Source organism: Talpa occidentalis, unplaced genomic scaffold (genome assembly GCF_014898055.3).
Source record: "Talpa occidentalis isolate TD23 unplaced genomic scaffold, MPIMG_talOcc4v2.1 talOcc4.14, whole genome shotgun sequence".
Lineage (NCBI taxonomy): Eukaryota > Metazoa > Chordata > Mammalia > Eulipotyphla > Talpidae > Talpa > Talpa occidentalis.
The window spans coordinates 86,656,215-86,683,937 of record NW_023601433.1 but is presented as its reverse complement, the minus strand read 5'-3'; the positions used below and the strand labels follow the sequence as shown (position 1 = coordinate 86,683,937).

Genomic DNA, 27,723 nt, shown 5'->3' with positions numbered 1-27,723 from the left:
TGAACTTTTCAAAAAGCCGCTGTTGTGAAATAAACACAACACACACACACACACACACACACACACACACACAAGCTAGGCCATCTCCTAGATTAAAGAAAACTAATGAGATAACAAGTGCAGTGTGAGATCCTTGTCTGGATTCTGGTGAAGCTGTGTGCCCTGTTATTGTGATCACAGCTGCTGCTTTTCACCCCAGTAACCCTTGAATGACATGGGGTTCTTGTCCCATGATGCCACAGAAGAGAATTTGTAGACAAACCCTCAGATAAATAAGCACAGAGGAGCAAATCACTATTTAGAAAATAAAGAGAAAGTTGATTTAGAGGAAAAGTGAAAGACTCCAGGCAGCGACGCAAGGAGGGGCAAAGACACTGCATGGGCCTGTGTCTAGGGGATATTTAAACCTTTTTCCTCTTTTCTACAATCTCGTCACCCTCTCTGTGACTGGCTCTCTCTCAGGGGCCGTACATGCCTGGGCAGCTGTGTCCAGCTTTACAGCTCTTATCTTAGTCTTTCTTTCACGACCCCCGTCCAAGGTCTCTTAAAAATTATTGTCCTTATTAGCCTTAAAATTTACCGTCCTCATTAGCCCTCCTGGATTTCTCTGCCCTTATCGCAGAAGCCTCTTTAACTCTCCCAAAGTCCCAGCCTGCACTGTCCCTGAAGCTGCCTACTTACCCCTAACTTGCACTGGGACTCAGCCCCCCCCCTTTACAGATGGAACCCCTAACTGCTGTCAGGACAAAGGGTGTTGGTCTGATCAGTAACTACTTCCCGCTGAAAATGGGCATCGTGGACCTCCCTGGTGCGCAGGGGTTAAAGTCTCAGTGCTAGCAAGCTATTGCCAGCCACTTCGGCATGAGTCCGATCCCCAGCTGGCCAGGGAACAACCCACATGGCGCAGCAGACCTCTCCTGTCTTACCTGCTGCTCCCCTCAACAGTGGATTTCAGTAGATCCACCTGTTCTGCTCCCCACTCTGTCTCTGGTGAATCCTCTCACCCCCTACACCTCTGGCGTGTACCCCAGTTCTTGTATGCATAAATAAATCTTAAAAAAAAAAAAGGAAAGTCCTCCTTTTTCAACCTGGTTCTTCTTGGCCAGAGGCAGCTGAAGTCCAGTTTGTTCTCCCATCTGGCCTGTGGATTTGGCTGGCCCCCTCTAGTGCCCTGTGCGATGCTACAGAGGGCACGGCCCTGGCAACAGCTTCTTTAGACACCTCAGCTGAGGTGTCCTGGCTGTTGACAGTGGAAGGCAGCAGGCGCCTCATCAATCAAGAGGTTGGGGTCCTGAACACCCTGGGGGTGCATGGGCCTCTGGTGAGTTTGAGGAGGCCAGTGCTAGCAATGGCAGCCGCCATGCGCTGGGCCCTTCTCTTATCTTTCTCCCTTTCTTTTAGCCTGACTGGTCTTCTCGGTGTCACTGGCAGCCTTGAAGGCCGTGCCCAAAAGTGTGGGGAAAGGGATCCGAGGTCCGTGTCCTGTCTCTGGAGCTGACACCTGATGTCAGGGCAAGACTGGCTAATGACGCAGACTACTAGAATAGATTATCTTTCTGCAGACTTAGGGTCCAGCTTAGTGTACTATTTTTATAGCCTCAGCAAATTTAGTTTGCAATAATGTAGGATTTTAATAAAATACTTAATTACCCAGGGCTCCCCAGTGGTGCAGCAGGTTGAGCGTAGTGCTGTGAAGCTATCCGCAGCCTCTGCAGCCCAGGTTCGATTCCTGGCCGGCCAGGGAGCTACCCACATGGCGCAGCAGACCTCTCCTGTCTTGCCCGCTGCTCCCCTCAGCAGTGTACTTCAGTCAGTCTGCCTGTTCTGTTCCCCACTCTGTCTCTGGTGAGTCCTCTCACTCTCCCGCGCATCTGGCCTGTACCCCAGCACTTGTATAAATAAAAAATAAATCTTTTAAAAAAATACTTAATTACCCAGAGTGACAAAGATTTTTAAAGAGCAGATCTATTGGGGCCTCCCCGGTGGCGCAGCGGTTGAGCGCTGGGTTGCGAAGCTGCCGGCGGCCTCTGCGGCGCCGTTCGCTCCCCGGCGGCTCCCCGGCGGCTCCCCGGCGGCTCCCCGGCGGCTCCCCGGCGGCTCCCCGGCGGCTCCCCGGCGGCTCCCCGGCGGCTCCCCGGCCACCGGAGGAGAATCCCACATGGCGCGCAGACCTCTCCTGCTGCCCGCTGCTCCCCTCAGCAGTGTGCTTCGGTCCTTCTGCCTGCTCTGCTCCCCGCTTTCTGACTGTACCCAGTGCATGTATAAAAACAAAACAAACAAACAAACAAATAAATAAATAAAAACATGCTTCTATTAAAAAAAAAAAAAAAAGAGCAGATCTATTGACAGAGCTCAGCAGTGCTGCCACAATAAGATTCTTCGCAGTTAACCTAAGGGTGAGAGTACCAAGATTTTTGGGCTGGTTCCCTTTTTCCTTAGTAAAACAACTATAAATGACATACTTGGGATAACTGGAGATATAAGGGATCCTGTTAATGTTAATCTCCTGATGTGGATACCGGTACTGTGTTAATGTAAAACAGTAACCTAGAAGTACTTAGGACTAACAGAGCTAACTTGCTTTCAAAGGGTTCTGAGAAAAGTACTAATAGATAAATATATTTTTTGACACAAGAATGATAAGGTAAATATGACAAAGTATAAATAAATAGTGACTCTGGGTGAAACAGAAATACTACCATTTTGCTACTTTTCTGTAAATTCGAAATTATTTCAAAAAAGTTAAGAAAAGAATATACAGAAAAAAGGAGAACCAATTACACTAGATTTAGTATATTATCTCTTTTTAAATAAACTATCTTTTCTAATATTGACCCCAAAAAAGAGACCGATGTCAGACAAGATAACTAAATGCAATGCACAATCCTTAATTGGAGATATGTGTGGGTGGGTGTGTATAATGTATATGGATTATTTTTAAAAAGTAGCCACTTTAAAAAACATTGGGAAAATTGGTGAAATACATACCTGGACTTCATTTTAGATTATATTAGATCAATGTTAATTTTTTTCCATAAAATAATGGTAGTGTGGTTTTATAGGAGAGTCTTTTTTTTAAAGGTTTATTTATTCACACAAAAACTGAGGTACAAGCCAGAGGTGTGGGGGTGGGAGGCGGTGAGATGATTCACCAGAGACAGAGTCCAGAGCAGAACAGGAGGATCCACTGAAGCACACTGCTGAGGGGAGCAGCGGGTGAGACAGGAGAGGTCTGCTGTGCCATGTGGGTTGCTCCCTGGCCGGGGATCGAACTTGTGCTGCAGGGGCTGCAGACGCTTCATAGCGCTGAGACTTGACCCCTTGTGACACCAGGGAGGAACCTATATGAGAATCTCTTTATGAATGTTGACTTACACAGATGTGGCATGACTTCAGAGATAAAGAAGCTACACAGACACACACACACACACACATGCACACATGCACACACACACACACAAGGAGAGAAAGGCAAAATGTAACAATTACTAAATCTGGGTGAAGGTCGTATGTATGTATATTCATGGAAACGATTTTGCAACTCTTTCCCGGTTCAAAATTTTTCCAAATAAAAAGGGTGGGAAGAAGATTCCTACCTACATCATCTGAAATCAGCGCTGCTGTTCAAGCCACAGCGTGGTGTGCCTGGGTCAGTGTGATCATCGTTGTAATACACCCAGTCCTGTTTCTTCTCCAGCCCGCACAGCTCTCACATTCATCTGTCGGGGCCACCTCTAGCTCATCCCACTGCCCCAATCCTTTCCAGCTTGCACCAGCCCTGAACTGGTCTCAGCTAGGTCGCCCCATTCCCCACACTGCAGTCGAGAACCACCTACAAAAGAGCCATGTCACTCTGCCTCTTGAGTATCCACAGTTTCCGGGTGCCCTTCTCTTGCTTTGAGACCCTTCTGGTTCTTCCTCACCTGCTGACCCCAGCCAATGCACCCACCCCTTCTTTTCTAGTAATTTGTTCTGCTCAGTCTCTCTTAGCACTAGGCCCTAGCCCCTTCTCTAGAACCTGTCTGGGGTCAAGCTGATTCCAGTTTCTCTTTCCAGACCCAGCTCAAACATTACCTCCCTGACCTGCCCCCAAAGCTGGACAGTTTTCTGAACTTTCTACCTTTGTATTGTAAATGCATGTTTACTTGTCTGTTCCAAAGGCTGAAGAGTCTTAAAAGGATGTGGACTAAGTCTTGTTTATCTTCAAAAGTTTGACTGAGTGAGCATTTAAAAGAGAATTCTAAGGGGATGGGCTGAGGAACAATCTGCTCCACCCAGTTCCGTTCCTGTTGTTCTGGGCGATCTCAGCGGGGTGGTCATAGACAGTCCGCAGAGCCTTTGTTTCAGAAAGCCACCCAGATCCAAGAGAATTTAAATTATTTGCCTCAGGCTGCCCTGGTGGTGCAAGGGGTTAAAATGCAACCTATGAAGCAATCCATATTCTCTGCAGCAGGAGTTCGATCTGGCCAGCCTGGGAGCAACCCACATGGCGCAGCAGACCTCTCCTGTCTCCCCGCTGCTCCCCTCAGCAGTGTATTTCAGTCAGTCCACCTGTTCTGTTCCCTGCTCTGTCTCTGGTGAATCCTCTCACCCCTTGCATCTCTGGCCTGTACCCCAGCTCTTGTATGCATAAATAAATCTTTAAAAAACAAACAAAAAAAATTATTTGCCTCCTCCGAACATTCATATCTTACTCATCATCATTGCAGAATCAAAAGGGGCTAAAAGATATGGAATTTGGGAAACAACCAGAGAGGCGGATTTACCAAGGAAGATCTGGTAGGTCCTACCACATTTCCTATATTGCCCCTCAGCCCTGACCTGGCCTAGTCCTTAAAGATCGTGAAATTGGGGCCTCCCCAGTGGCACAACAGGTTGAGCGCCATGCTGTGAAGCTGTCCGCAACCTCTGCAGCATGGGTTCAATTCCCAGCCGGCCAGGGAGATTCCCACATGCCACAGCAGACCTCTCCTGCCTCGCCTGCTGCTCCCCTCAGCAGTGCCTTCAGTCTGTCTGCCTGTTCTGCTCCCCACTCTGTCTCTGGCGAATCCTCTCACTCCCCCGCCCCCATGTCTCTGGCCTGTACCCCAGCTCTTGTATAAATAGACCTTAAAAAAAAGATCATTGGCCTCCCTGGTGGCCCAGCGGTTAAGCGCTGGGTTGTGAAGCTGCCCGCAGCCTCTGCAGCCCTCGTTCAATCTCCAGCTGCTCCCCGGCCACCAGAGGAGGGTCCCACATGGCGCGCAGACCTCTCCTGCCGCCTGCTGCTCCCCTCAGCAGTGTACTTCGGTCCTTCTGCCTGCTCTGCTCCCCGCTCTGGCTCTGGTGAATTCTCTCACCCTCCCACACTTCTGACTGTACCCAGTGCTTGTATGCTTGTATAAATAAAATAAATAAATAAATAAATCTTAAAAAAGAAAACTATCATGTTTTAAAAAAAAGATCATGAAATTGTACATTCAGGTGAGCTAGATCATAATAGATGCTGGTTTAATGGTAAAATTTTGGCAACAACACAAATGTTTGGTTCTAGGGGTTGGTTAAAGTAATTACAATACAGTGTTTGAGTGAAACTCACACACACAGGATAAACCAGGATCTATTACCATGAAAGGTGTTTACAAAGTGTATATAAAGGATATGTTACCAAAAAGCTCCTATCTACATATGCTTAAATGTCTTTAGAAGGGTGGATTGCCTAAGTCACTCGTGCAGGTTTCTATGGATAAAGAATTATAGGTGTGGCGTCTCCCCAGTGGCGCAGCGGTTGAGCTCTGGGTTGCGAAGCTGCCCGCAGCTTCTGCAGCGCCGGTTCAATCCCCGGCTGCTCCCGGCCACAGGAGGAGGGTCCCACATGGCGCGCAGACCTCTCCTGCTGCCTGCTGCTCCCCTCAGCAGTGTGCTTCGGTCCTTCTGCCTGCTCTGCTCCCCGCTCTGGCTCTGGTGAATTCTCTCACCCTCCTGCGCTTCTGACTGTACCCAGTGCATGTCTAAATAAATAAATAAATCTTTAAAAAAAGAAAAAAAAAAGAATTATAGGTGTATTTCTTGTTCCCTTTTTCTTACCTGCAGTTATGTGTATTTTCTTTTTTTGCTAAATCAATTTCTTTTTTTTTTTAAAGATTTATTTATTTATGCATACAAGAGCTGCAATGCAGGCCAGAGATGCGGGGGTGAGAGGATTCACCAAAGCAGAACACACAGATTGAATGAAATACACTACTGAGGGGAGCAGCAGGTGAGACAGGAGAGGTCTGCTGCGCCATGTGGGTTGCTCCCTGGCCGGGGATCAAACTTGTGCTGCAGTGGCTGCAGTCAGCTTCAAAGGTTGCGTCTTAGCCCCTTGTGTCACCAGGGAGGCCCCTAAATCAATTTCTTTTCTCACCAAATTTCTTTTCTCCCTAAATCAATTTATTTCATCCTGCTACACAGAAGAAAATGAAACAAATTTGAGATGACTTAACAGGATGTTGACACTTGAGAACATAAATCACTCTTGGCAAAGTAAGTTCAGGATATTCAAATCTTGGACCAGTTCTGCAAGATGTAGTTACTTAGAAACCTTAGGTTACTTATTCAATTACAGGGTAATATTTGTTTTTGTTTTAAAGATTGATTGATTAATTTAGACACAGAAGGACTGGGGTGCAGGTCGGAGTTGCAAGGGGTGAGAGGATTCACCAGAGACAGTGTGGGGAGCAGAACAGACAGATTTACTGAAACACACTGCTGAGGGGAGCAGCGGGGGGACAGGAGGGGTCTGCTGCGCCATGTGGGTAGCTCCCTGGCCGGGGATCAAACTCAGGCTGCAGTGGTGGTAGAGCTGAGACTTAACTCCGAGGCCACCGGGGAGACTACTACTTCTGGATCTTATACAGTGTTGCAAATCAATGTAACCTTCATAAAAATATAAAATAATAAACATCCTATTTCCCAATATCAACAAAGCACTAAACCAGAAAGAAAAAAAAATTTTTTTTAAAGATTTATTTATTTATTTAGACAAGCACTGGGTACAGTCAGAAGCGCAGGAGGGTGAGAGAATTCACCAGAGCCAGAGCGGGGAGCAGAGCAGGCAGAAGGACCGAAGGACACTGCTGAGGGGAGCAGCGGGCGGCAGGAGAGGTCTGCGCGCCATGTGGGACCCTCCTCCGGTGGCCGGGGAGCAGCCGGGGATCGAACCGGCGCTGCAGAGACTGCGGGCAGCCTCGCAACCCAGCGCTCAACCGCTGCGCCACCGGGGAGGCCCCAGAAAGAAAATTTTAGAACAATATATTTTTTTAATTGAGGTGAGCGTCACCTAACAGAAACTTAACCATTTTTTGAAGTGAACAATTCAGGGACATTTTAGTACGTTCACAATGTTATGCAACCACCTCCTCCATCTGGTTCCAAAACGTTGTCATCACCCCCTCCCCCCAGGAACACTGTGCCCAGAGCACTCACTCCCCTGTCCTGGCTCCCCCAGCCCCTGACCTCCACCATCCAGATGAGACTCTCTGCAGGTACCTATTCTGGGATGTCATATAAGTGGAATTAAAAACAATGTGATTTCCAAATCAATAGGTTTCAAAAAAACAAATTCAAGTTCCCAGCTTCTCTTCCACGAGGGAAGGCCACATCCCCACAGGCAAGACCACAGAGCTGAATAATCATTCCTTGGTCCCCAACATAAGAGCACAGAGGCCTACAACCCCACCCAGCCTTTCTCTCTTCTGGGTGACGCCCCCCAACACACACACTCACACACACACACACACACACACACACACACACACACACACACACCCGTCTCCCATTAAGAACACTGAAATGCGAGGCATTGCTCACGGAGGCCTTCCTACCCCTGTAGGTGACGAGGCTCCGACAGTAGTTCCCCCACCCCACTCCCCATATTCAGAGGCGGGAAAAGGAGCTTCCGAGAGGTTAAGCAACTGTTTGAAGGTCACTCAGCAAATCAGAGACCAAAGCTAACTCCCTGTTGCCCTCACGAAGGAGGAAAGTCAACGCTGCCCACTGAAGTGGGGGAGATGCTCACCAATGTGGGGACTTTGGCTGGTAAGGCCACAGGTCCGGCCCCAAAGGGATCAAAGGATCATCTTGGGCAACTTCACCTTCAACTTATGCAAGTGATGGAGCTGCTGACGCCACAGCAGGTTGGCTGAAGAGGAAAGAGAAAACCTCTTTGATGTGCTGGACCTTGACGCCCCAGCAGCTGCTCAACCTCCACGTTTCTGCTCCCCACCCCCACCTCTATCCTGGGGACCTCCCACCCCAGACCTGAGGCAACCAGAGCTAGAAAACAACTATTACCTGGCCCGGGAGAGCCCACCGTGGTTTCCTCAGCAAGTCTGTGAAACATATTTTGGTGTCTTTTCTTAAAGCACCAATATCACTTAACATTAAATCATATTAAAATTAAATTTGAAAGATGCAAATAATTAAATAATACAAACTTCCAACTAAATAAGTTGCATGGAAAACAAAGGGAATAAATGTTCAAATCTTAATACTTACTAACCATTTTGCTACATTTTATTTTTTTAAAGATTTATTTATTTATGCATACAAGAGCTAGGGTACAGGCCCAGAGGTGTAGGGGGTGAGAGGATTCACCAGAGACAGAGCGGGGAACAGAACAGGTAGATTGACTGAAGTACACTGCTGAGGGGAGCAGCGGGCGAGTCAGGAGAGGTCTGCCGTGCCATGTGGGTTGTTCCCTGGCCAGCTGGGGATCGAACTCATGCTGCAGAGGCTGCAGACAGCTTCACAGGTTGCATCTTAACTGGTTGTGCCACCAGGGAGGCCCCCATTTTGCTACATTTTAGAGTCACCAAGGTGCTTGTGTCTGTGAGATGGGTTTCTCTACACCCCCTCCCCAGCTCCAAGTTCAGAAGCTTCTTAGAAGCTTGAAGTTGGGTGCCCTCCCTGGTGGCGCAAGGGATTAAGGATCGCATTAAAGAAGCACTGCTTCACGCTTCACGGCATGAAGCATTCTGCAGCCTCTGCAGCATGAGTTCGATACTGGCCAGCCAGAGAGCAACCACATGGCGCAGCAGACCTCTCCTGTCTCCTGTCTCGCCTGCTGCTCCCCTCAGTCAGTCTGCCTGCTCTGTTCCCCACTCTGTCTCTGGTAAGTCCTCTCCTCCCCAGCGCCCACCCCACCCCCCATCTCTGGCCTGTACTCCAGCTCTTGTATGCGTAAATAAATCTTTTTTTAAAAAAAGAGCTTGAAGTTGGTCACAGGGAGTATGTACACCACAGAATTCAGCCAATGCTACAAGCCAAGGCTTAATTCATTGGTTTTTGGGTGGTTTTTCTTTTTGGTTGTTTAGGGGAGGAGTGAACAAACTTCTGCCCTTGGTCCAAATCTGGACGACCCTCTGTTTTTTCATCATGTCTTTTTTATAAATAAAGTTTTATTGGCACATGGCCATGGCCCTTCATTTACACACTGCCTCTGGCAGCTTTCACACTGCAACAGCGGAGTTGAATAGTTAGTCAAGATATATGACACCCCCCAGCCCATGCCCTGAAATATTTACAACCTCACATTTTATAGGAAATGCTTGTTCTACACTTTTAAAAGTGTTAAATGTGAAAGTTAAAAATAAACAAACAAAAATTAAAATAAAGTAATAACGTGTGGACCTTAGGCTTCCCATATATGTCCCCTTAATGGATGCCAGACTCCTTAAAACCTTAAGAGAAGGAATTGGTTTTATGTTTGAACTATAACAAACAGTGATATAAAGTGGTCTAGATCTAAGACCTAGGCCAGAATTTTCTAACCACAGTGGACAAGTTATTTGGGGAGTCTTCAGGCCCTTCCTAGGTCTCAGTTTTCTTATTCGTAAAATGGGAGAGGACAGAGCTTGCGAATAGCACACTAAGGGGCAGAGAGAGTCACTGAGGGGGGTGTGGGATGCTGGCCCCAGGTGCAGGTAGCGAGGGTATTGTCATGGGGTGAATTCTCCAGAAGCAGAGCTTCTAGAGACAGAACTTGGGGTGAATGGTGTTGTTAGGGATGCACCTGGGTGAAAGGGAGGGGCGGAGTGAGACTGGGAAGAGCAGCAGCCAGTGGTGAAGACCTAGCAAGGCTGCTGGAAACACCAGCTCTCAGGGCTGCCCTTTCCACCTGTGCCAAGACCAGCACCAAACAGGGGCTGCCAGGGAAGACATGGCCCAGGAGACGTGTCTGCGGCTGTGGCTGATCTTAAGGAGCCTCTCTCTCTGCCTCTGAGCAGAAGGGCCATCCTGGGAGTGGCGGGCAGCCTACCTCCCTGCCCACCCGAGGCGCCCTGGCTAGGAAGAATTTAAAGATAATCACTAAAAAATGCTAAAAGTCTGCTGAATTTGTAGTTTTGTGCCAGCGGATCTCAACAATTGTATTGCCCCATCCAAGGCAAGCCCCAAAAAGCCAATTTTAATGCCAGGTCCTGGACAGATGACTCCTATGACCCCCCTCATCAGAGCCTGCTCTTGAACAGGTGCGCATAAACAGGGCTGGGGTGTGGACACTGTCCTCCTGGGCTGGTCAAGGTGTCTGGTTGTTGATGACAGAAGCCCAGTTCAGACTTTCTCAGGCAAAAGAAGGAACATTTCGGCTCATGCGGAAGCATGCCCAGGGCCAGCTGTTAGGACCCCTGGCTCTGTCTTTCTCCTCCCCTTCCCTGCTTTCTCTGGGCTGACTTCACACTCAGGCAGGGTGGCCTTCCACGGAGTCAGACGTGGCCACCACAGCACCACTGGATGAGCGTGGCCACACGGGCTCAGGCAGAGCCTCCTTGTCAAGTCCAAGTCCCAGGGTGACCCCAGATTGACCAGCTGGCCAGTCCTTGTTCACACGCCCCCCAAGTCACAGAGAAGGGGAAGGTTCCTTTGGTTGCCCAAAGGAAAAGTAAGAGGCTGCGGTTAGACGGAGTGAGCCTGGAGCAGCAAAAGCAGATGCCCAGGCCACTCCCCAGCGCATCCAGAGCCAAGCCCGAGGCCACATCAGGCCCAGCACATGCTGCCTGCACCGTCTAGAAGGTGGAGACACGGGAAGGAACTGGGAGGGCCCAGGGTCACACAGGCCCGGAGCACAGGGCCACCGCCACCGTATCCCCTGCCATCAGCTCTCTTGACCCTCAGGCGGCCCAGGTGCCTGATGATACAGCTGCCTGCACCAGGCATTTGGACCATGCACCCCAAGAGATAAAGACCAGCCCCGCCCAGCTGGGCCTGGCCTGCTTCACCAGCCCTGATAACAGCGGGGCACCTTGGCCAGCCCTCAGCCCCTGCGGTCCCCAACTGCTAACTCAACCCTTGGACTTGTGCCGCTGAAGCTTCATTCTGTCTGTCTGAGGGGGCTGCAGCTGTAGATTCTATGAGGCCAAGTGCTGAGCTGTTTGGCTACTTTTAGGTTCATTTTTTTGTTTAAGATTTATTTATACATACAAAAGCTAGAGTACAGGCCAGAGGTGTGGGGGGTGAGAGGATTCACCAGAGTCAGAGCGGGGAGCAGAACAGGCAGACTGGCTGAAATACACTGCTGAGGGGAGCAGCGGGTGAGAAAGGAGAGGTCTGCTGCACCATGTGGGTTGCTCCCTGGCCAGCTGGGGATCGAACTCATGCTGCAGAGGCTGCGGACAGTTTCATAGGTTGTGTCTTAACCAAAGCCTTTTGGTTTATTTACCAATTTAGTGAAGAACGACCATAGGCCACTGGGCCCCTCCAGTCCAAGCTACAGCAGCCATGACCACTGGGGTTCCCGCCGGACTCCCTTCCCTGGCTGACCATCAGCAGGGAAGCCTTTCTTTTTTCTTTAAAAGATTTATTTATTTATACAAGAACTGGGGTGCAGGCCAGAAGTGTGGGGGTGTGAGAACTCACCAGAGACAGAGTGGGGAGCAGAACAGGTAGACTGACAGAAATACACTGCTGAGGAGAGCAGTGGGCAAGTCAGGAGGGGTCTGCTGTGCCATGTGGGTCAGCTCCCTGGCTGGGGATCGAACTCATGCTGCAGACGCTGAGGATAGTTCACGGGTTGTGTCTTAACCCCTTGCACCACCAGGGAAGCCCGACAATATCATTTTAAAAAGGGCGAAGGATGTGACTATTTTTTCCAAATAAGCTATGAAAATAGACAACAGGCACATAAAGATCCACATTATCAGCCATTAAGGAAATGCAGATCAAAACCACAATAAGGGGCCTCCCTGGTGGCACAAGGGGTTAAGACGAAGCACTATGAAGCTACCGCAGCCACTGCAGCACAAGTTCAATCCCCAGCCAGAGAGCTGACCCACATGGCGTAGCAGACCTCTCCTGTCTCTCCGCTGCTCCCCTCAGCAATATATTTCAGTCAACTCTCCTGTTCTGCTCCCCACTCTGTCTCTGGTGAATCCTCTCATCCCCACACCTCTGGCCTGTACCCCAGTTCTTGTATGCATAACTAAATAAATCTTTTAAGAAAAAAACCCCATCACATCATACACCTCAATGATAGACCATTTTCATTTGTTTGCTCTTCAATAGAGTTTGGGGGTTGGGGGACTCAGCAGCTCCCCACTCCTACCCCCTACAGCTAGGATGAGATGAAACAGGGCCAAACAAGCCCAAGAGACACACCAGGCTCTTGTCTATTGGTCTCAGAGCCCGAGTTTAACCTCCTAAAAAAAAAAAAAAACCCACAGGTCTCTAAAGGTCAGACGTGATTTCACAAGAGTTCATGAGCGACTCAAAACTGCTTGATCAAACCTCAAAAGTTGGTCTCCATCTAGAGTGCCTGTCTCTTTCATGTCGTCGCCTTTTTTTTTTCCCAAAAGAATCCAAAAGGCAAAAATCACAGTAAGAAGGATCTGCTAGAGACTTGCTGTATTTTTAATACTCGGAGGGTTCAAAGTGCAAGCTGCCCACATGGCAAAATTCAAGACAGTGTTTTCTGGAGCTTCGACCTAATTGTGAGGCTTCACATTTCTCCTCCACTTGGAGAAGAGGAGTTGATCCTCAAACAACTCGGGGCTTGGAGCGTTGACCTCCCACACAGCACAGTTGAAAATCCACGCGTAACATCTGACTGCCAGAGACCTCAACGACCAGTGGCCTGCGGCCGACCCGGTCACGGACACGGCCCGCGTGTGTATTGTGGTCTGTGTGCCTGCAGCAAGCGAGAGCAAAGACCTGTTCAGAAAGTTCTAAAGGAATCATCATCCTTGGTGTCTTCATGTTGAGTAGGCCGAGGAGAAGGAAGAGAGAAAGGAGTTGAACAAAGTCTGCCCTCACCTTTGGGAATGTTGGGCCTTTCTCCTCCCACCGTGAGAGATCAAAACCCAAAGGCAGCACCCCCTGGGCGCGCCCCTCCCCATTTAGCACAGGCCAAAAGGCTAAGCATTCCCGGGGCTCTGGAAGGGCCACGGGGCACCAGGACTGGTTCTCGAGCTCCCCCTCGCCCGCTCTGCTGCAGTGGGAGGGCCCTGAAGGGTGTGTCCAGACTGCACCAGAGACCCAGAGTGTTTCTGGAAGCAAAGTCCAGGGGGCTGGGACAAAGCCACCAGCCCTGCCCAGCTGAACGGACACCTGCCTTCGCCCGACACTGCCAATGACAGGCTTCCTTGATTCAGTAAATATTGACTTCGTGCGAGGACACAGAGCCAGGCTCGGGAGCGGGGGTTTGAGTCGCCACCACAAGCAAGGGGACAAGATGTTCCTCCCGCTGTGGGGCATATGGGCGGGCGACCCTGGGCCTTTCTCTCACGTGGAAACTTCTGGTCTGTGAGCCCCACACTTGGCTTCCTTGGCTCCCATGTTCTCAGTTGGAAACTGGGACCCAGGGGGCTGAGGGTGGGCTAAGATCCCCTCCCCTGCCTCCAATTTGCCCAGAAAATGGAGAAAAGAGGGGAGAAGGTGTCTGCACTGGGCGGACGAGATCCGCGTTCAGAAGAAAAGGGGCCGCGTTTGGGGTCCCTGTTTCCATCAGCCCTGCCGCCCGTCTCGGCCTCAGTGTCCTGTCAGTCTGGTGGGCACACCCGTGTCCCACTGATGTGGATAGCAGATAGCAGCAGCGATTCAAAGTGTGGGCTCTGGGGTCAGAATACCCCGGTTCCGGTTCCAGTTCCACTCTGCAGGCGGCCTGGCCTGAGCCTGCCCCGGGTGGCTGACTAGCGCTGACCTGCGGCCGTGCACAGCTGAACCTCAGACCTGGGAGCTCTGAGCGGTCTTCCTGGAAGAGGTGGAAACCTGTGTAGCTTAGGGTTGAGTAGCTGGCAGGGTTTGGCGAGGAAGGGGGTAGGGGCCCCTCCCTGGTACAAAACCCTCTGCTCCTCGGCAGGACGGATAAGACAAGGGCAGCAGGAAGGGAAGAGTGGCCCCGGGCCCCTCCTGGCTCAGTTTTTCTCATCTGAAAAATGGGATTGTTGGACCCCAGAGGCCAGTCCTCGCCAGACCGACTGTTTTTCTGTACTTGAAAAAAAGGGCTGATACAAGGCATTTTGGGAGCCAAACGCAAGCGGGGAGGGGGGAGCGCAGCCAGGGGCTACTGCCAGCAGCAGCAGAAAGGGTTTCGGGCGCCGAGAGTCAAGTCAGGTCCCTGGAGAGGGGGCCGGATGACTCAGCAAGGGAGTTTTGGGGACTGGGGTGGAGCAAGAGGCCGGGGCTGCTCTGGGGCCCTGGGCCAGCTGTCACCCATCTCCCAGGGAAAGGAAAGTCTGAGGACGCAGGTGTGGGGGTGCTGGGGAGAGCCCCAGGCCCTCCTCCTCCTCCCAGAGGTGTCAGCTCCACCTTTCTACCATGCTGGGGATGCTGAGAACCTGGGGTGGGGCAAGGCCCCACCCTTCTCCCCAGTGCTGAGGCAGTGCCAAGCACCCTGCTGCCCCAAACCCAAAACCACCTAATAGGTCATAACTAACACCAACCCAGAGCCGACTGTGTGCCAGGCTTGGTGCCACAGCCTTAGCTCTGTCTCGTTTTCCTCCCACTGCACTATTATTGATCCCGTTGTACAGATGGGGAGACTGAGGCTCAGAGGGTTCAGTGACTGTCCCCCCAGTCCTATGTAGCAGAGCCAGGACTCAAACCCTCCAGCCAACGCTCTAATCACTAGGGTGGACAGCCCCTTGACCAAGTACAGCCACACCCTAGCTCTGCAAACAGGCCCAGCAGGCCTATCCCAAATGCCCCCGCAGACTCTCCCTCAGTGAGCACTCCAGAGCCGCTGCTGCTCTCCGCCTGGCTTGGCTTCTCAGCTTTGGATTCTGGAAGGCGAGAAGACAGTGCAAATCCAGGCTCCTGGATGGGTGCCCTTGGCTTCTGCCCCCACCCCGCCCCCACGGGCTAGCAACTTTGGGCAAGTCACTCCCCCAGGTCTGACAGCATGGCCCTGTCCAATGAGGCTGCGGCTGGATCAGAGGCTCCTGGACCTAGGACCTGCCAGGGTCGGGATCAGCCCCCACCTCCAGGAAGACCAGGAGGTCAGGGGCGGGCCTGGCTCCGAGTTATATATTTCTGTCCAGCGCTTGGCGCCGGCCTCTTGTCCTAGTCTTTCCAGCGGAAAGTCTGACCAGGATCAGTCATGGTAAGTGGCACCCAGCAGCCATGGCAGCACCCCCCAGGGTGACTTCCAGGATCATCTGGTGTCTGAGCTCCCAAGTCTTAGTGTCCTTTTCTTTCTCCTCAGACGACTTACAGCGACAAAGGAGCGAAGGTAAGCCGGAGGGGACGGCCGGGCCTGGGTCTCCCGGGACACTGGCACGAGGGCACGGGACAGGAGTGCCGACGGCACTGTGGGCATGCCATCCACTCAAGTGGCCACCCCTGGCCACTCCAGGCTGACCCAGACTCAACCTCGGCCTCCCAAGGAAAACGGCTCCCTCTTCTCATGTTCCTGCTGACCTCTTAGCCCTGTCTCGGTTAAATCGAACACAAATCCGTATTCTGCGGCTGAAGGCTGTTTCCCTCTGTGCCGCCCCGGGGGGCGGGGGGGCCACCCCGGCGGGTCTTCCCAATACCCTAGACCAGGTAGTTCGATTTCTATCTGAAACCTCTTCTGCCGCTGGGCCAAGCGGCCCCAGGGTTAGGCTTTCTCAGAAACGCTGCGGGTGGTTGGATCTCTCTCCACCCTGGCCTCCGCGGCTGGGTCTCAGCCTTGCCCCCTCCCTCCGCAGCCCGAGAGAGGCCGATTCCTGCACTTCCACTCTGTGACTTTCTGGGTCGGCAATGCCAAGCAGGTAGCAGCCGAGAAGAGGTGTCGCGGGAGAGGGCAGAGGGCCGGACCCCCGCCCGGTGCGTGGTCGGCCCTGGAGGGGAGGGTCAGGGCCTCGCTGGGACTGTCCGGGCAGGACAGATACTCTTTGGATCCGATTACACAACCAGGGCACGGAGCCTGGCAGAAAACCCACCGGGGTCAGCCCAGGCCAGGGAGGAGCCCTTCTCCCCGGGAGGACCTCTGCGCCTGGGGTGGCACGGGTGGGGGGCTTCCTGCCCGGGGGCCCTCGGCCTGCACAGACCCTCTCGCCTCCCGGATTCAGGCCGCGTCGTTCTACTGCAGCAAGATGGGCTTTGAGCCCCTGGCCTACCGGGGCCTGGAGACAGGATCCCGGGAGGTGGTCAGCCACGTGGTCAAGCAAGGGAAGGTGAGTCCCGGCTTAGGGCCCTCTCGCCCCAGACCCATCTCTCCCTGCTGGGCTCTGAGTTCCCTGAGGCTTTGGCACCTTGGGGTGAAGCAGGCCAGGAGGCCCCGTCTGCCTCTGTGGGTGGGCAGGGGAGCCTACCGGCCCCTCCACCAGACACACTTGTCAGCACGGGTCGGGGACCTGCTTCATCTCCACTCCTCGGCCTGGCCCAGCACTGGGCCTCACAGATGTTGGGGCCTGGCTCAGGGCCAACACCCCAGGTCCTAGCCAGCCTCTCAGGAGGGGGGATCTAGACGGGAGAGCTCCTCATCCTCAGGACCACGGAGGAAGCTACAGCAGAGAAGGGGCTGGAACCCAGAGTGAGCATCCCTCCTGGCTGGGGGGGTGATCAAGTCCTTTTGGGGGGCAGGGAAGAGCACCCAGGGCTCATCCCCCAGGAGCCTGCACCTCTCTTCTCCTTGCCCCCAGATTGTGTTTGTGCTCTCCTCCGCCCTCAACCCCTGGAACAAAGGTGAGGGGCCGGGGGGGGGTGGGGTGAGGGCCAGGGGGGCTCCCAGTGTCAGGTGGTGGAGACAAGGTATTGCGGGGGGGGGGGGCGCCGGGCTCTGGGAAGGGGCCTCAGTCTGTAAGGAGATGGGGGTGGGGGGCTGAGCGTACGGTGAGGGGGCCATGACCCCAGTGCCACCCCCACCCCTGCTGGCCGCAGAGATGGGCGACCACCTGGTGAAACACGGGGACGGGGTGAAGGACATCGCCTTCGAGGTGGAGGACTGTGACTACATCGTGCAGGTGAGCACGGCTCCGGGGGCCAGCAGCCAGGGCGGGGGGCGCCGCGCGGGAGGGATGGGGGGGCAGGCGTGGCGCTTCCGGCGACACCCCACCCCTCCCTGACAGTGTGACCTCTCCTGGGCCTCAAGCTTCCCACCTGGGCCCTAAAGAGAACCAGAGCGACCTCAGCACTCAGAGTGGGGTCGTAGCCCCTCCAAACCGTAACCGCGCGGGGGTCTCAGAGCGCAGATCCCGGCGCTGACTTGCCAGCTGTGCGCCCCTGGGCCGAGCGGCCACCTCTGTGCCTTGACTCCCTCACCTGTCACACGGAGGCCCGAGTGGCGCCCGCAGCACCGTGCTGCTGGGAGCGTGAGAGGTTGGGGCCTGGAACGGAGCCAGACGCGCGCCGTGCCCGCAGGAGCACGTGCTGAATACCCGCACCAACGGACGGCACCTGGCATGGGTTTTACACATAGTAGGCGCTCAATAAATGCCCAGCGTGGCATTTTCTCATCCAACCGTACTCTTTACAGGTGGGGAAACGGAGGCCAGGAGAGGGGGAAGGGTCACAGTGAGGCAGCAGAGGCAGGCAGACCCCCAACCCCCCCGGCTCGTCCCCCCCAGCCCCAACCCTGGGTCCGGGGCTGTGTCCCCGTCTGCCAGACGGGGCTGCCCGGGCTCCTGCCTAAGGCTGGGGAAGCGGGAGGAGGCTAAGGCAGGACAGGCAGAGGGGAGCCCACTGGGGCAGCAGGCAAGGACCCTGGCCACAGAGGCCCGGGGGGGACCCGGCCCTAAAGGCTCCCCCCACGTCCTCTGCAGAAAGCCCGGGAACGAGGGGCCAAAATCGTGCGGGAGCCGTGGGTGGAGGAAGACAAGTTCGGGAAGGTGAAGTTCGCTGTGCTGCAGACGGTGAGTTAATGGTGGCACCCCCACCCTCCTGGCTCTGGCAGCTCCGTGAAGCCCTCCCGCCCCAGCATGACCTCTCCCTCGAGTCTGAGCGCCAGGCTTAGCCACCAGGCACAAGCTGAGGAGAGCTCCTGGTCAGCCTTGGGGCCCCCCACCTCCCCGGTGCTGACGCTGTGGCTGGAAGCTCCAGGCAGAGGCTCTCAAGAAAGCAGATGGGGCGGGGCCTGGGGGCGCCTCCAGGCAGCAGCCTTGTGACTTTGGCCAATCACTTCGCCTCCCTGAGCTCCAGCTGAAATGAGCAAGGACGGGCGGTGGACCCCATGAGTAGCCTGCGACACCCCACTCAACCTTTCTGTGCCCCAGTCCCTTCAGTCACGACCCCTGCTGAGGTGACTGCCAGGATGGAATGAGCTCTTGGGGTACAGAGCTGGCGGGTCTGTTTAGCCACGTCTGTTTAGCGCCTGCACGATCGCCACTCAGAGATCTCAAGATTAAGCACTGACAGATGCAGCTCACAGGTCGTCCAGACAGCGGGGGTGCCTTCAACAGAGGGTGACCCAGTGCCCTCACCTGCTCTCCTTCAGCCCACACATTCTGATAAGCACCCACTACACGGGGGCTTGGCCCTGGAGCTGGGGGTACCCCACCTTCACAGAGCTTCTGCCCCAAGAAATCCCCAAATGCCAGACTGCAATTCCCTTCAGGAAGGAAAGCTACTTGCCCCAGGTCACACCCGGATTGAGGGTTAGACCTGGGGTGGAACCCGGGGTTGGGATGGTGCCTTGAGAGATGGTGGAGGCTTGGGGAGCTCAAAGATCCACCCACCTGTCTCGATGCACAGTATGGGGACACCACGCACACCCTGGTGGAGAAGATGAACTATACAGGCCGCTTCTTGCCCGGCTTCGAGGCCCCAACATTCATGGACCCCCTGCTGTCCAAGCTGTGAGTGCCCCCCAGGCAGGGGCGGGTGGACTGCCCTGTCCTCACGCACAGGGTCTTTCTTTATGGGGAGCCACTGGCCGGCCCCTAAGGGTTCCCAGGGTGCCTTGAAGAGGCAGCACAGAGGCTAAGAGCACAGGCTCTGGACCAGACCCCCTGGATTCAAATAAATCCCAGCCCTGACACTTGGCAAGTTACTCCATTTCTGTGCCTCAGTTTCCTGTAAAATCAGGCTAGTGATAGCGCGTGAGGGACACAGATCAAGCGCCCGTAGTAAGTGCGATGTGAGATGAACTGCCCCAAGCAGCCGCCTCTCCCCCAGGCCCAGCTGCACCCTCGAGATCATTGATCACATCGTGGGAAACCAGCCCGACCAGGAGATGCTGTCCGCGTCGGACTGGTGAGTGCCTGGCCCACCCTCCTGCAGCAGGGCAGCCTGAAGCGTCAGTTCCTTCTCCCCGTCACCGTGGACACAGGTCCCAAAGTGGCCCACAGGTCCTCCCTCAGTGAACCTTGGGGAGATGGCCCAGGCGGGTGACATGGCCCAGGAGGCTGGGAGGAAGGCTGTCGCCACCCAAGCAGCACCCTTGTGCAAATCAGAAGCAAGGGTTCTTCTGAGAACACCCACACTAAAGGGATCTTGTTATGACACTCATCTCCTGACCTCCCTGGTGGCCTAGGGGTTAAGTCCCAGCACTATGGAGCTATCGGCAGCTGCTGCAACTTGAGTTCAATTCCTGGGCCAGGGAGCTGACCCACATGGCGCAGCAGACCTCTCCTGTCTCGCCCGCTGCTCCCCTTAGCAGTGGGTTTCAGTCAGTCCACCTGTTCTGCTCCCCACTCTGTCTCTGGTGAATCCTCTCCTCAGCTTCCACTGAGGAGAGCTGTCCTGCTGAAGGGACACATCTGCAATGTGAATGGCGTTTCTTCTTTGGAGTTTGCGCAGGGAACAAATTCAGGAAGGTGGAAACAGGGGTGGGAGCCAGCCCAGCTGCCTCCCAGAGCAGACGTGTCCCTGGGGCCACCCACAGGTACCTGAAGAACCTGCAGTTCCACCGCTTCTGGTCCGTGGATGACACGCAGGTGCACACAGAATACAGCTCTCTGCGCTCCATCGTAGTGGCCAATTATGAGGAATCCATCAAGATGCCCATCAACGAGCCAGCACCAGGCAAGAAGAAGTCCCAGATCCAGGTGCCTGGATGGGGAAGAAGGCAGGGAAGGGGGCAGGGCATGTGGGTGGAGGGAGCAGATGACAGCGGTTTCCCTGACTCCCTCCTGCAGGAATACGTGGACTATAACGGGGGCGCTGGGGTCCAGCACATCGCTCTGAAGACCCAAGACATCATCAAAGCGGTTGGAAGTCCATTCCCCACCCGAATTTGCCTCCCAGTCAGCTCCAGAGTGCAAAATAGGGGTGGGGTGGGGGCAGCAGTTATCCCCGGCTCCCTTCCTGGTTCCTGCCACTCCCGGGCAGGCAGATGCCCAGCTGGGGGCGGCAGGTGCCCAGCCAGGGAGCCCGGCCCCTCTGCACAGCACTGTTGGCCTTAGAAGCACGGGTTCCCTAGTAACAGGAAGCCTGCATTGTGGTCACGTCTGCAAGTGACTTGCTGTGTCTCTGGGGGATTCAACCCCTTTTCTGGGCTTTAGTTTCCTCACCTTGAAAATGAGGGTCTAAGGCTGTGAGGTCTACTAGGTGCTTTAGGCCAATTTAAATGTCCTGAGACATGGACCCAGCCCTTGGGATGGCTGGTGCCACCCATTCTTTCTCGTTGACACGAGCCCGGACCATCCCATTCAATGTTGGCCCACCAGAGCGGCCACTGCATGACCTTGGCAATGTCATCCAGTCATCCAGTCATCCGCTCGGCACTCAGTAGCTGTTTACCCAGCATCTGCTATGTGCTCAGCACTGCTTTAGGCACCTAGGAGCCATCAATCAACAAGAGGATAGTTTCAGCCCTTTTAAGAAAAATAAGTCAAATATACATTAGATGGCAGGGAACGCTCTGGAGGACAATCAAGCAGGGCCTTAAATAGGGCAGTCACCGGAGGCCTCCTTGAGAAGGGGACATTCGAAAATGCAGAGCTGGAGGGAGAAAGAAGTGGTAGAAATGCAGGGAAAAGCACCCCAGGCATAAGGAACAGCCCTGGCAGAGACGGCTGACAGAACAGCCAGGGGATCTGCGCTGCTGGAAGAGAAGGAGCAGGGGAGAGGGGGCAGCAGAGGAGGTCCGGCAACGTGGGGGCCGTGAGGACTTTGAACTCAAGATGAGTCATCACCAGGAGCAAAGGGGAGGGTGACACGATTAGACTGGAATTTTAACAAAACCATTCTGGCTACTAAGTGTCCAATACATACCTCATTGCCCAGTACTTCAGCTTCCCCAGCTAAACAGTGGGTCTCATGACCCTGCAGATGCCCCAAAGATTACTGTTCAGACGCATAAGGTGCTACAGAAGCGACACTGTGAGCCTTCCCTAAATGTTAGTGGTTGCTGTTCTAATGGGGCCACATGGCCCTGAGAAAACGGGATGAGGTCACACCATCCCCTGGCAGTTGGGGGGATCCAGGATAGGGACCTGCCCGCTCCTGGTCCAGCACATCTGCCTGGTTCGGGGTGCTGAGCATGGGGAGAGGAGGCTCACATCCACCCTGCTCCGAGACAGATTCGCCACTTGAGAGAGAGAGGCATGGAGTTCCTGGCTGTTCCTTCCGCGTACTACAGACAGCTCCGGGAGAATCTCAAGACGGCCAAGATCCGGGTGAAGGAGAGCATTGATGTTCTGGAGGTGAGTTCTATCTAGGGCAGGCTCCTCCGTCAGCTGGGGAACCAGCCCGAGTGCCATCTTGCCTCATAAATTGTCTAAGCCTCTACCCGGAGTTGGGCACAGAGACACAGAGGAAAAACCAGGCCAGACCCCTGGTGTCCCGGGACATGCATCTGGACAGATGACAAATAAATATGCAATACAAACAGTATCAGAGACCGGGAGATCCTGCCATGCCCAAGGTTAAGACAGGCTGAGACAAAGGCCTGGGGCTACTTCCCAGGTCATGTAAGTGGACCTTTTTGAGGAGGTGACACTTCAGTGAAATCTAGATGATAAGAGGGAGGTGACTGTGCGAAGGGTCAGGGAAAGAGGGGACCGAGCAGAGAGAACAGCAAGTGCAAAGGTCCGGAGGCAGGAGCAGGTACCAAGTGTCCGAGGAGCAACCCAGGTCACAGAGGCAGGCAGGGGCCAATTCCTTTTGTGGGCTATTTAGGCATTTGATTTTGATCTTCTGTTGCCTACAATCATTGGAGGCATCTTTATCTTTCATTTTGTTGATATGTAAGTGACAAAACATCAGTCACTCGCTTGAAAGACACAGGTCAGTGGTTCTCAGTTATTCGCAACATTGTGCAGTCACCACTGAAGTGGACTTTCGGTGAAGACATAAAGGAAGAGCATTTTGTTTAAATGTCATGGTACTTGAGACAAATGCATATTCTCGGTTGCCATGGCGCTGAATTCCTGGGATCCACGAGTCAGAGCCTGTTCAAAATGTTTTTCCTTTATACTGAATCATGGCATTTTGTTTACTTATTCTTTCCCACCACCCACGTCTCGGCCCTTTCTCCTTACTCTCTCCCTGTTGGCCTCAGAAGCCTCGCTGCAATTATCAGTACTTTAGAACATTTTTATCACTCTAAAAAGAAAAGTGACAGCACCTAGCCCTCACCCCCCAATTCCTCTATTCACACGCACTCCCACGGCCCCCCGCACCCAGCCCTAAGCAACCACCCATCTCGACAGATTTCCCCCACTCAGGACATGTCCCATAAATGGAATCACAGAGGGCCACTGGCTTCTTTCACCCAGCACCATGTTTCCCAGTTGCACCCATGTTGCCACAGGTGTCAGCCCTTTGCTCCTTTTCATGGCTGAATAATATTCCACCGTGTGGCTAAATTGTTTTTGTTGTTTCCACTTTTGGGCTACTGTGAATAGTGCTGCTGTGAACATTCATGCACAAGTTTTATGTGGGCCTGTTTTTAATCCTCTGGAGTGTATTTCTAGGAGTAGAACTGTTGAATCACGTAGTAACCTTCCGAGGGGATGCCAGACTGTTTTCCCAAGTGGTTGTACCATTTTACATTCCCACCAGCAACACAGGAGGGTTCCGATTTCCACTGGAGGGTTTTCAACGGGGACGTGTCCTGCTCTGCCTTTCAAAAGTCCCGCTGAAGTCCAGGGGCAGGTTAAACTGTAAGGAGGCGAGAGTGGCAGCTGGGCCACCTGGGGTGTCCGACCAGCCTTGGTGGCAGCACACCTCTGTGACAGAGGGGGAGTAAAGGGACCATTTGGGGGGGTTGTCTGGAGGTGTCTGAAGCTGCTGGAGATTTTTTTCCCCTTGGCTTCGAGGGTAAAGGAGGCCCGACGGGCTCTCCAAGCCTCCCCCAGCCCGACGCGCTTGCTCTGGCCTAGGAGCTGAAAATCCTGGTGGACTACGACGAGAAGGGCTACCTCCTGCAGATCTTCACCAAGCCCATGCAGGACCGGCCCACGCTCTTCCTGGAGGTCATCCAGCGCCACAACCACCAGGTACCGCCGGGCCGGGGGGTGGGGGGTGGGGGGTGGGGGCTGGGGGGGGCGGGGCCCGCCGCTCACCGCCGCTCTCCCGCTCAGGGTTTTGGCGCCGGGAACTTCAACTCCCTCTTCAAGGCTTTCGAGGAGGAGCAGGACCTGCGGGGCAACCTCACCGACGTGGAAACCAACGGGCTGGTGCGCGGCATGTAGGCGGGTCGCGGCGGCGCCCTCGCAGCCCCGCCCCCGCCGCCGGGTGGCCACGCCCCCAGCCGTGGCCCTAGCCCCGCCCCGCCCTCCTGGCCCCGCCAGCCAATCGGCTACCGTACCTCTAAGGCTCCGCCCACGGAGTGACCACGCCCACTGCGTGACCACGCCCCGGCCGCCGCCCCTGCTCCCCGCCCCGCAAATAAAGCCGCGCGGGTCCGACGCGGTGTCCGCGTGTTCGTGCGGGCGGCGGCTGCGCCCCGGCCGCCGGGGGTGCCGCGCGGCTGCGCCCTGAGGCGCCGAGTCGAGCCACGTGGGTCGGGGGCAAATCTGCAACTGGCGGGTGCACAGGATCTGAAGGCGAGGCAGGCGGCGCCTTCTCGCAGGGCGGGAAACGCGGTGAAGAAACGGAAGCAGACAGGGGGCGGCGGGCGGGCGAAGCGGGAGGGGCCCCCACTTCCGAAGAGGGAGGGGCCCTCTGGGAAGGTGACCTTTGGGAGCCAGCCACAGGGAATCGGGGAAGAGAACATCCCCAGGAGAGGGAACAGCGGGAGGGAAGACCCTCATGGGGACCGGGCCGCAGCATCCTGCACGACGCCTTATGGTCTGTCGGGATGGCCTGTCCCCAGCTTGACTGCCCAGAGCCCGAACCTCTGGGCGCGGAGGGGGGACACTGTTAGTGGAGGGGCTTTGGGGCAGTGTCCTTGCTCAGCGACCCCAGGACACAGGTCCTGGCCCAAGGCAGAGCAGGTAGGTGGGGTGCGAGCACCTCAACTTCTACCCCCAGCCAGGTAATCAATATCCTCCAACCCCTCCCCTGCAGCTCCACTGCCCCAGCCTTGCTCCCAGCGAGGACTCCTTTTGGAAAGGGTCTAGTTCATACTCAAGTGTGAGTGACCCTTTGCAAAAGAATGACACAGTTGAGGGACAAGCTGCTGACCCTAAAACTCTTGGAAGGCCATTTTTCTGGAAACCCAGAGAAGGGGCAGAGTGGCAAATTGAGTCTTTTTCCTTTTGCTTCTGATGTATGACACCTTTCCTGAGGGATGACTCAACTCTGAACCAGGAGCACGTGTATCTCAGTGGCAGGGAAAAATCTGAGTGGGTATCATGGGAGAATTGTAGAATTTTTTTTTTTTCAGGTTAAAAAACGGGCTTCTTGGGAACATGAACTTCAGAAACGAAAAGAACAGTAGTGAGCAGCCAGAGCAGCAATGGCAGGCTGCAGACCTGAGCTGATTAAAAATACTCTCCCCTGTTTTCCAATGTTCTATGCAAAGCAGGGAAATTCTGTGACCCAGGAGCTTACAGCTGGGGGGCTCACAGACCAAATCTGGCTCACAGATGTATTTAATGTCGACTGCCTGGTTTTAAACAAACTTGAGTCAACGTTTTAGAAAGCTGGGATCCTTTACATACAAGTTCAAGGATTCTGGTTTTTCTTGGAATTACCAAGCAATTTGGGGCTGGCTTTCCGATGCAGAGCAATCAGTGGATGCCAATTGGTGAGTGTCCCTTTAGAGGGGCCCTGGACAGAGCAGACCTCCATGAGCTGAGCACAGGTTGGGGAGCTGGACTGCTGGGGCTCACCCCCCAGCTCAGCCAATGCTCGCTGTGAAGTCTGGGCAAGCTACTCGAACTCTCGGAGCCTTCGTTTCTCACCTCTTAAATGGGAGTGATAACAAAAGCCACCTCCTAGCTCTGCTGTGAGTTTAGTATCAAAGTTGTTCAGTATGGTGGCTGGCTGTGCTTGCTCTTGTTTTTGGAGAGAAACCTGGATGGAGAAGGAATTCTCTGGAATTCTTGATCAAGTCTACCTGGCACTTCCCCATCCCAACTACCGTGTTCTGCTCTGTTCATGCCCATCTCTGGTATTGGGCTCCCTGTTTGCACAGCCAGTGACCAATGGACTAATCCCTTCGGGACTGAGGGTAAGTGAGCGGCGTGAAGAGGGAGAGAGAACCGTCAGACTTGGGAGACAGGAACAGAAGCCTAGTACTTCTGGGTTTGGAGCTCAGGCCATTGACAGAGGTGGAAAACACAGCAGGTTTAGTTTCAAGAGCAAGGAAATTCACAGGGTGTGTTTCCTTTGTGTGCCTGGGACCAGACCCTGCAAGTTGCCTCCCTTGCACCACCAGGGAGCTGGGGGTCCATTTCCCTCATTCTCACCTTCCTCTTCCCTAACTCAGACCTCCCAGCAGGTCCCAAAGGCCTCAGGGCCTTTGCCCTCCCTGTCCCTTCTGGCTGGAATACCTTCCCCCCAGGTCACCGCAGGGTGGACGCCCCATCTCCTGAGCTTTGTTCAGGTGTAGGCTACATGGACTTCCCTGATCACCCCATTTTAAATTACACCCCCCCCCCAACTGGTACCCCCATCTCATGGCTGTCCTCCCTACTACTCCATAGCATTTATTCTCCTGGTTTGTCTGGCTTACCCACGAGAACACAATCACCATGAAGCCGGGAGTGTTTTCTCCTGTGCCCAGCGCCTAGAGGACTACCTGCCATTAACTAGGTGATCCATAAATGTTGGTTAAACGACTGGCAGTTGCCTCCACCATCTCTTTCCTGACCCAGCCTCACCCTTTTCTGTTGCCATGGTGTCCACCTGTCTGGATGGACAATTCCAAACACCATCCCACCGTGAGTGGACAGCTGCCCTGCTTTATTTCTTCGCTCACAAATGAAGCTGCAAAGAACATTCTTGCCCAGCCGGGTGGGCGGCCGGGGCTGTCAGATGCAATTCCTAACGATGGCTGAAGAGTTGGTGACACTAAATCCTGGTATTAAGATGTGATTTTTCCTCCTGGAGGTTGCGGCAATTCACCCTGCACTAACAGGACACGAGCACCCGCCACCCCACACTGGCCCACATGGGGTATTTGGCAACTTCCTTTCTGCTAAGAAGCTGGGGACGGCACCTCTTGAGTCAGGCTAAGGGTTTGAGCCCACCCTTCTCAAGGACGCGGTCTCAAACTCTCCATGGTGAGGCGCAGCTGAAGCCTACCTGGGCACAGAACCTCTGGAATACCACACACTGGGTCCATTTCATTCTTCTCAACTGTGACTGTCTTATCAGCCCCTCCCCGCTCAGACGCAGACCAGAGGGACGTAACCTAGAGTGTTAAAACATTTTTGAGACACCATCTTTCCACATTCTAGTGACAGCAACAGGGTATCTGGTGTTTCCTCAACTGCGAAGTAGTGGTGCTAGCTAGCTAAGGTTTTAAGGAAAGTTCTAGAAGGAAAACTTAAAAGCTATGGAAGATCAAATCTGAATATAAGTGGGCCTAGTTCACAAAATTCACCTACAGGCAGCGAGCTGAGGATCTGTAGGCCTGACGGATGACCAGCCCCCAGCCCAGCCGTCCACCCTCTGAGAACAGCGTGTTCCCGCAACAGAAAGAAAGGAGGAGGAGGAGAGGAGAGCAAGAGAGACGGCGTATCTGTAAGAAAAGTCAGTATATTTATGGTTTGCTTTATAAAAGTTACTATAATACAATGGTACATAGTATTGAATTCACAAAAATATGAACAAATATTTACAGCAAGACACACCCACAACGGAAACACTTCTCTTCCAAACAAGTTACATACAGAGGACAGAGTCTAGATGCACGAACAGCCCTAAAACGTATGGATTCTCTTCTCTGCAGGAGGGAGGCAGGTAGGCAAGGACCAAACAGAAAGAAAGAAAAAAAAAAGGCAGAAAGTCAGA

General features: G+C 53.9%; 1 protein-coding gene and 1 long non-coding RNA gene across 2 annotated transcripts; one reads left to right on the top strand and one right to left on the bottom strand.

Moving 5' to 3' along the window:
• Positions 1-12,848: 12,848 nt before the first annotated feature.
• Positions 12,849-24,039, bottom strand: LOC119245023 (uncharacterized). The gene is made up of 3 exons (XR_005125177.2): positions 23,883-24,039; positions 20,262-20,424; positions 12,849-13,141 (listed from the first exon to the last, which is right to left on the bottom strand). It is a non-coding gene; the product is annotated as an uncharacterized LOC119245023 (long non-coding RNA).
• Positions 15,472-24,044, top strand: HPD (4-hydroxyphenylpyruvate dioxygenase). The gene is made up of 14 exons (XM_037511232.2): positions 15,472-15,553; positions 15,656-15,682; positions 16,143-16,205; positions 16,506-16,610; positions 17,079-17,121; positions 17,317-17,399; positions 18,198-18,287; positions 19,126-19,229; positions 19,549-19,626; positions 20,258-20,420; positions 20,511-20,582; positions 21,897-22,019; positions 23,700-23,816; positions 23,901-24,044. The coding sequence occupies exons 1-14, from the start codon at positions 15,551-15,553 to the stop codon at positions 24,009-24,011; spliced, it is 1,182 nt and encodes a 393-aa protein (XP_037367129.1). The 5' UTR covers positions 15,472-15,550; the 3' UTR covers positions 24,012-24,044.
• Positions 24,045-27,723: the final 3,679 nt, after the last annotated feature.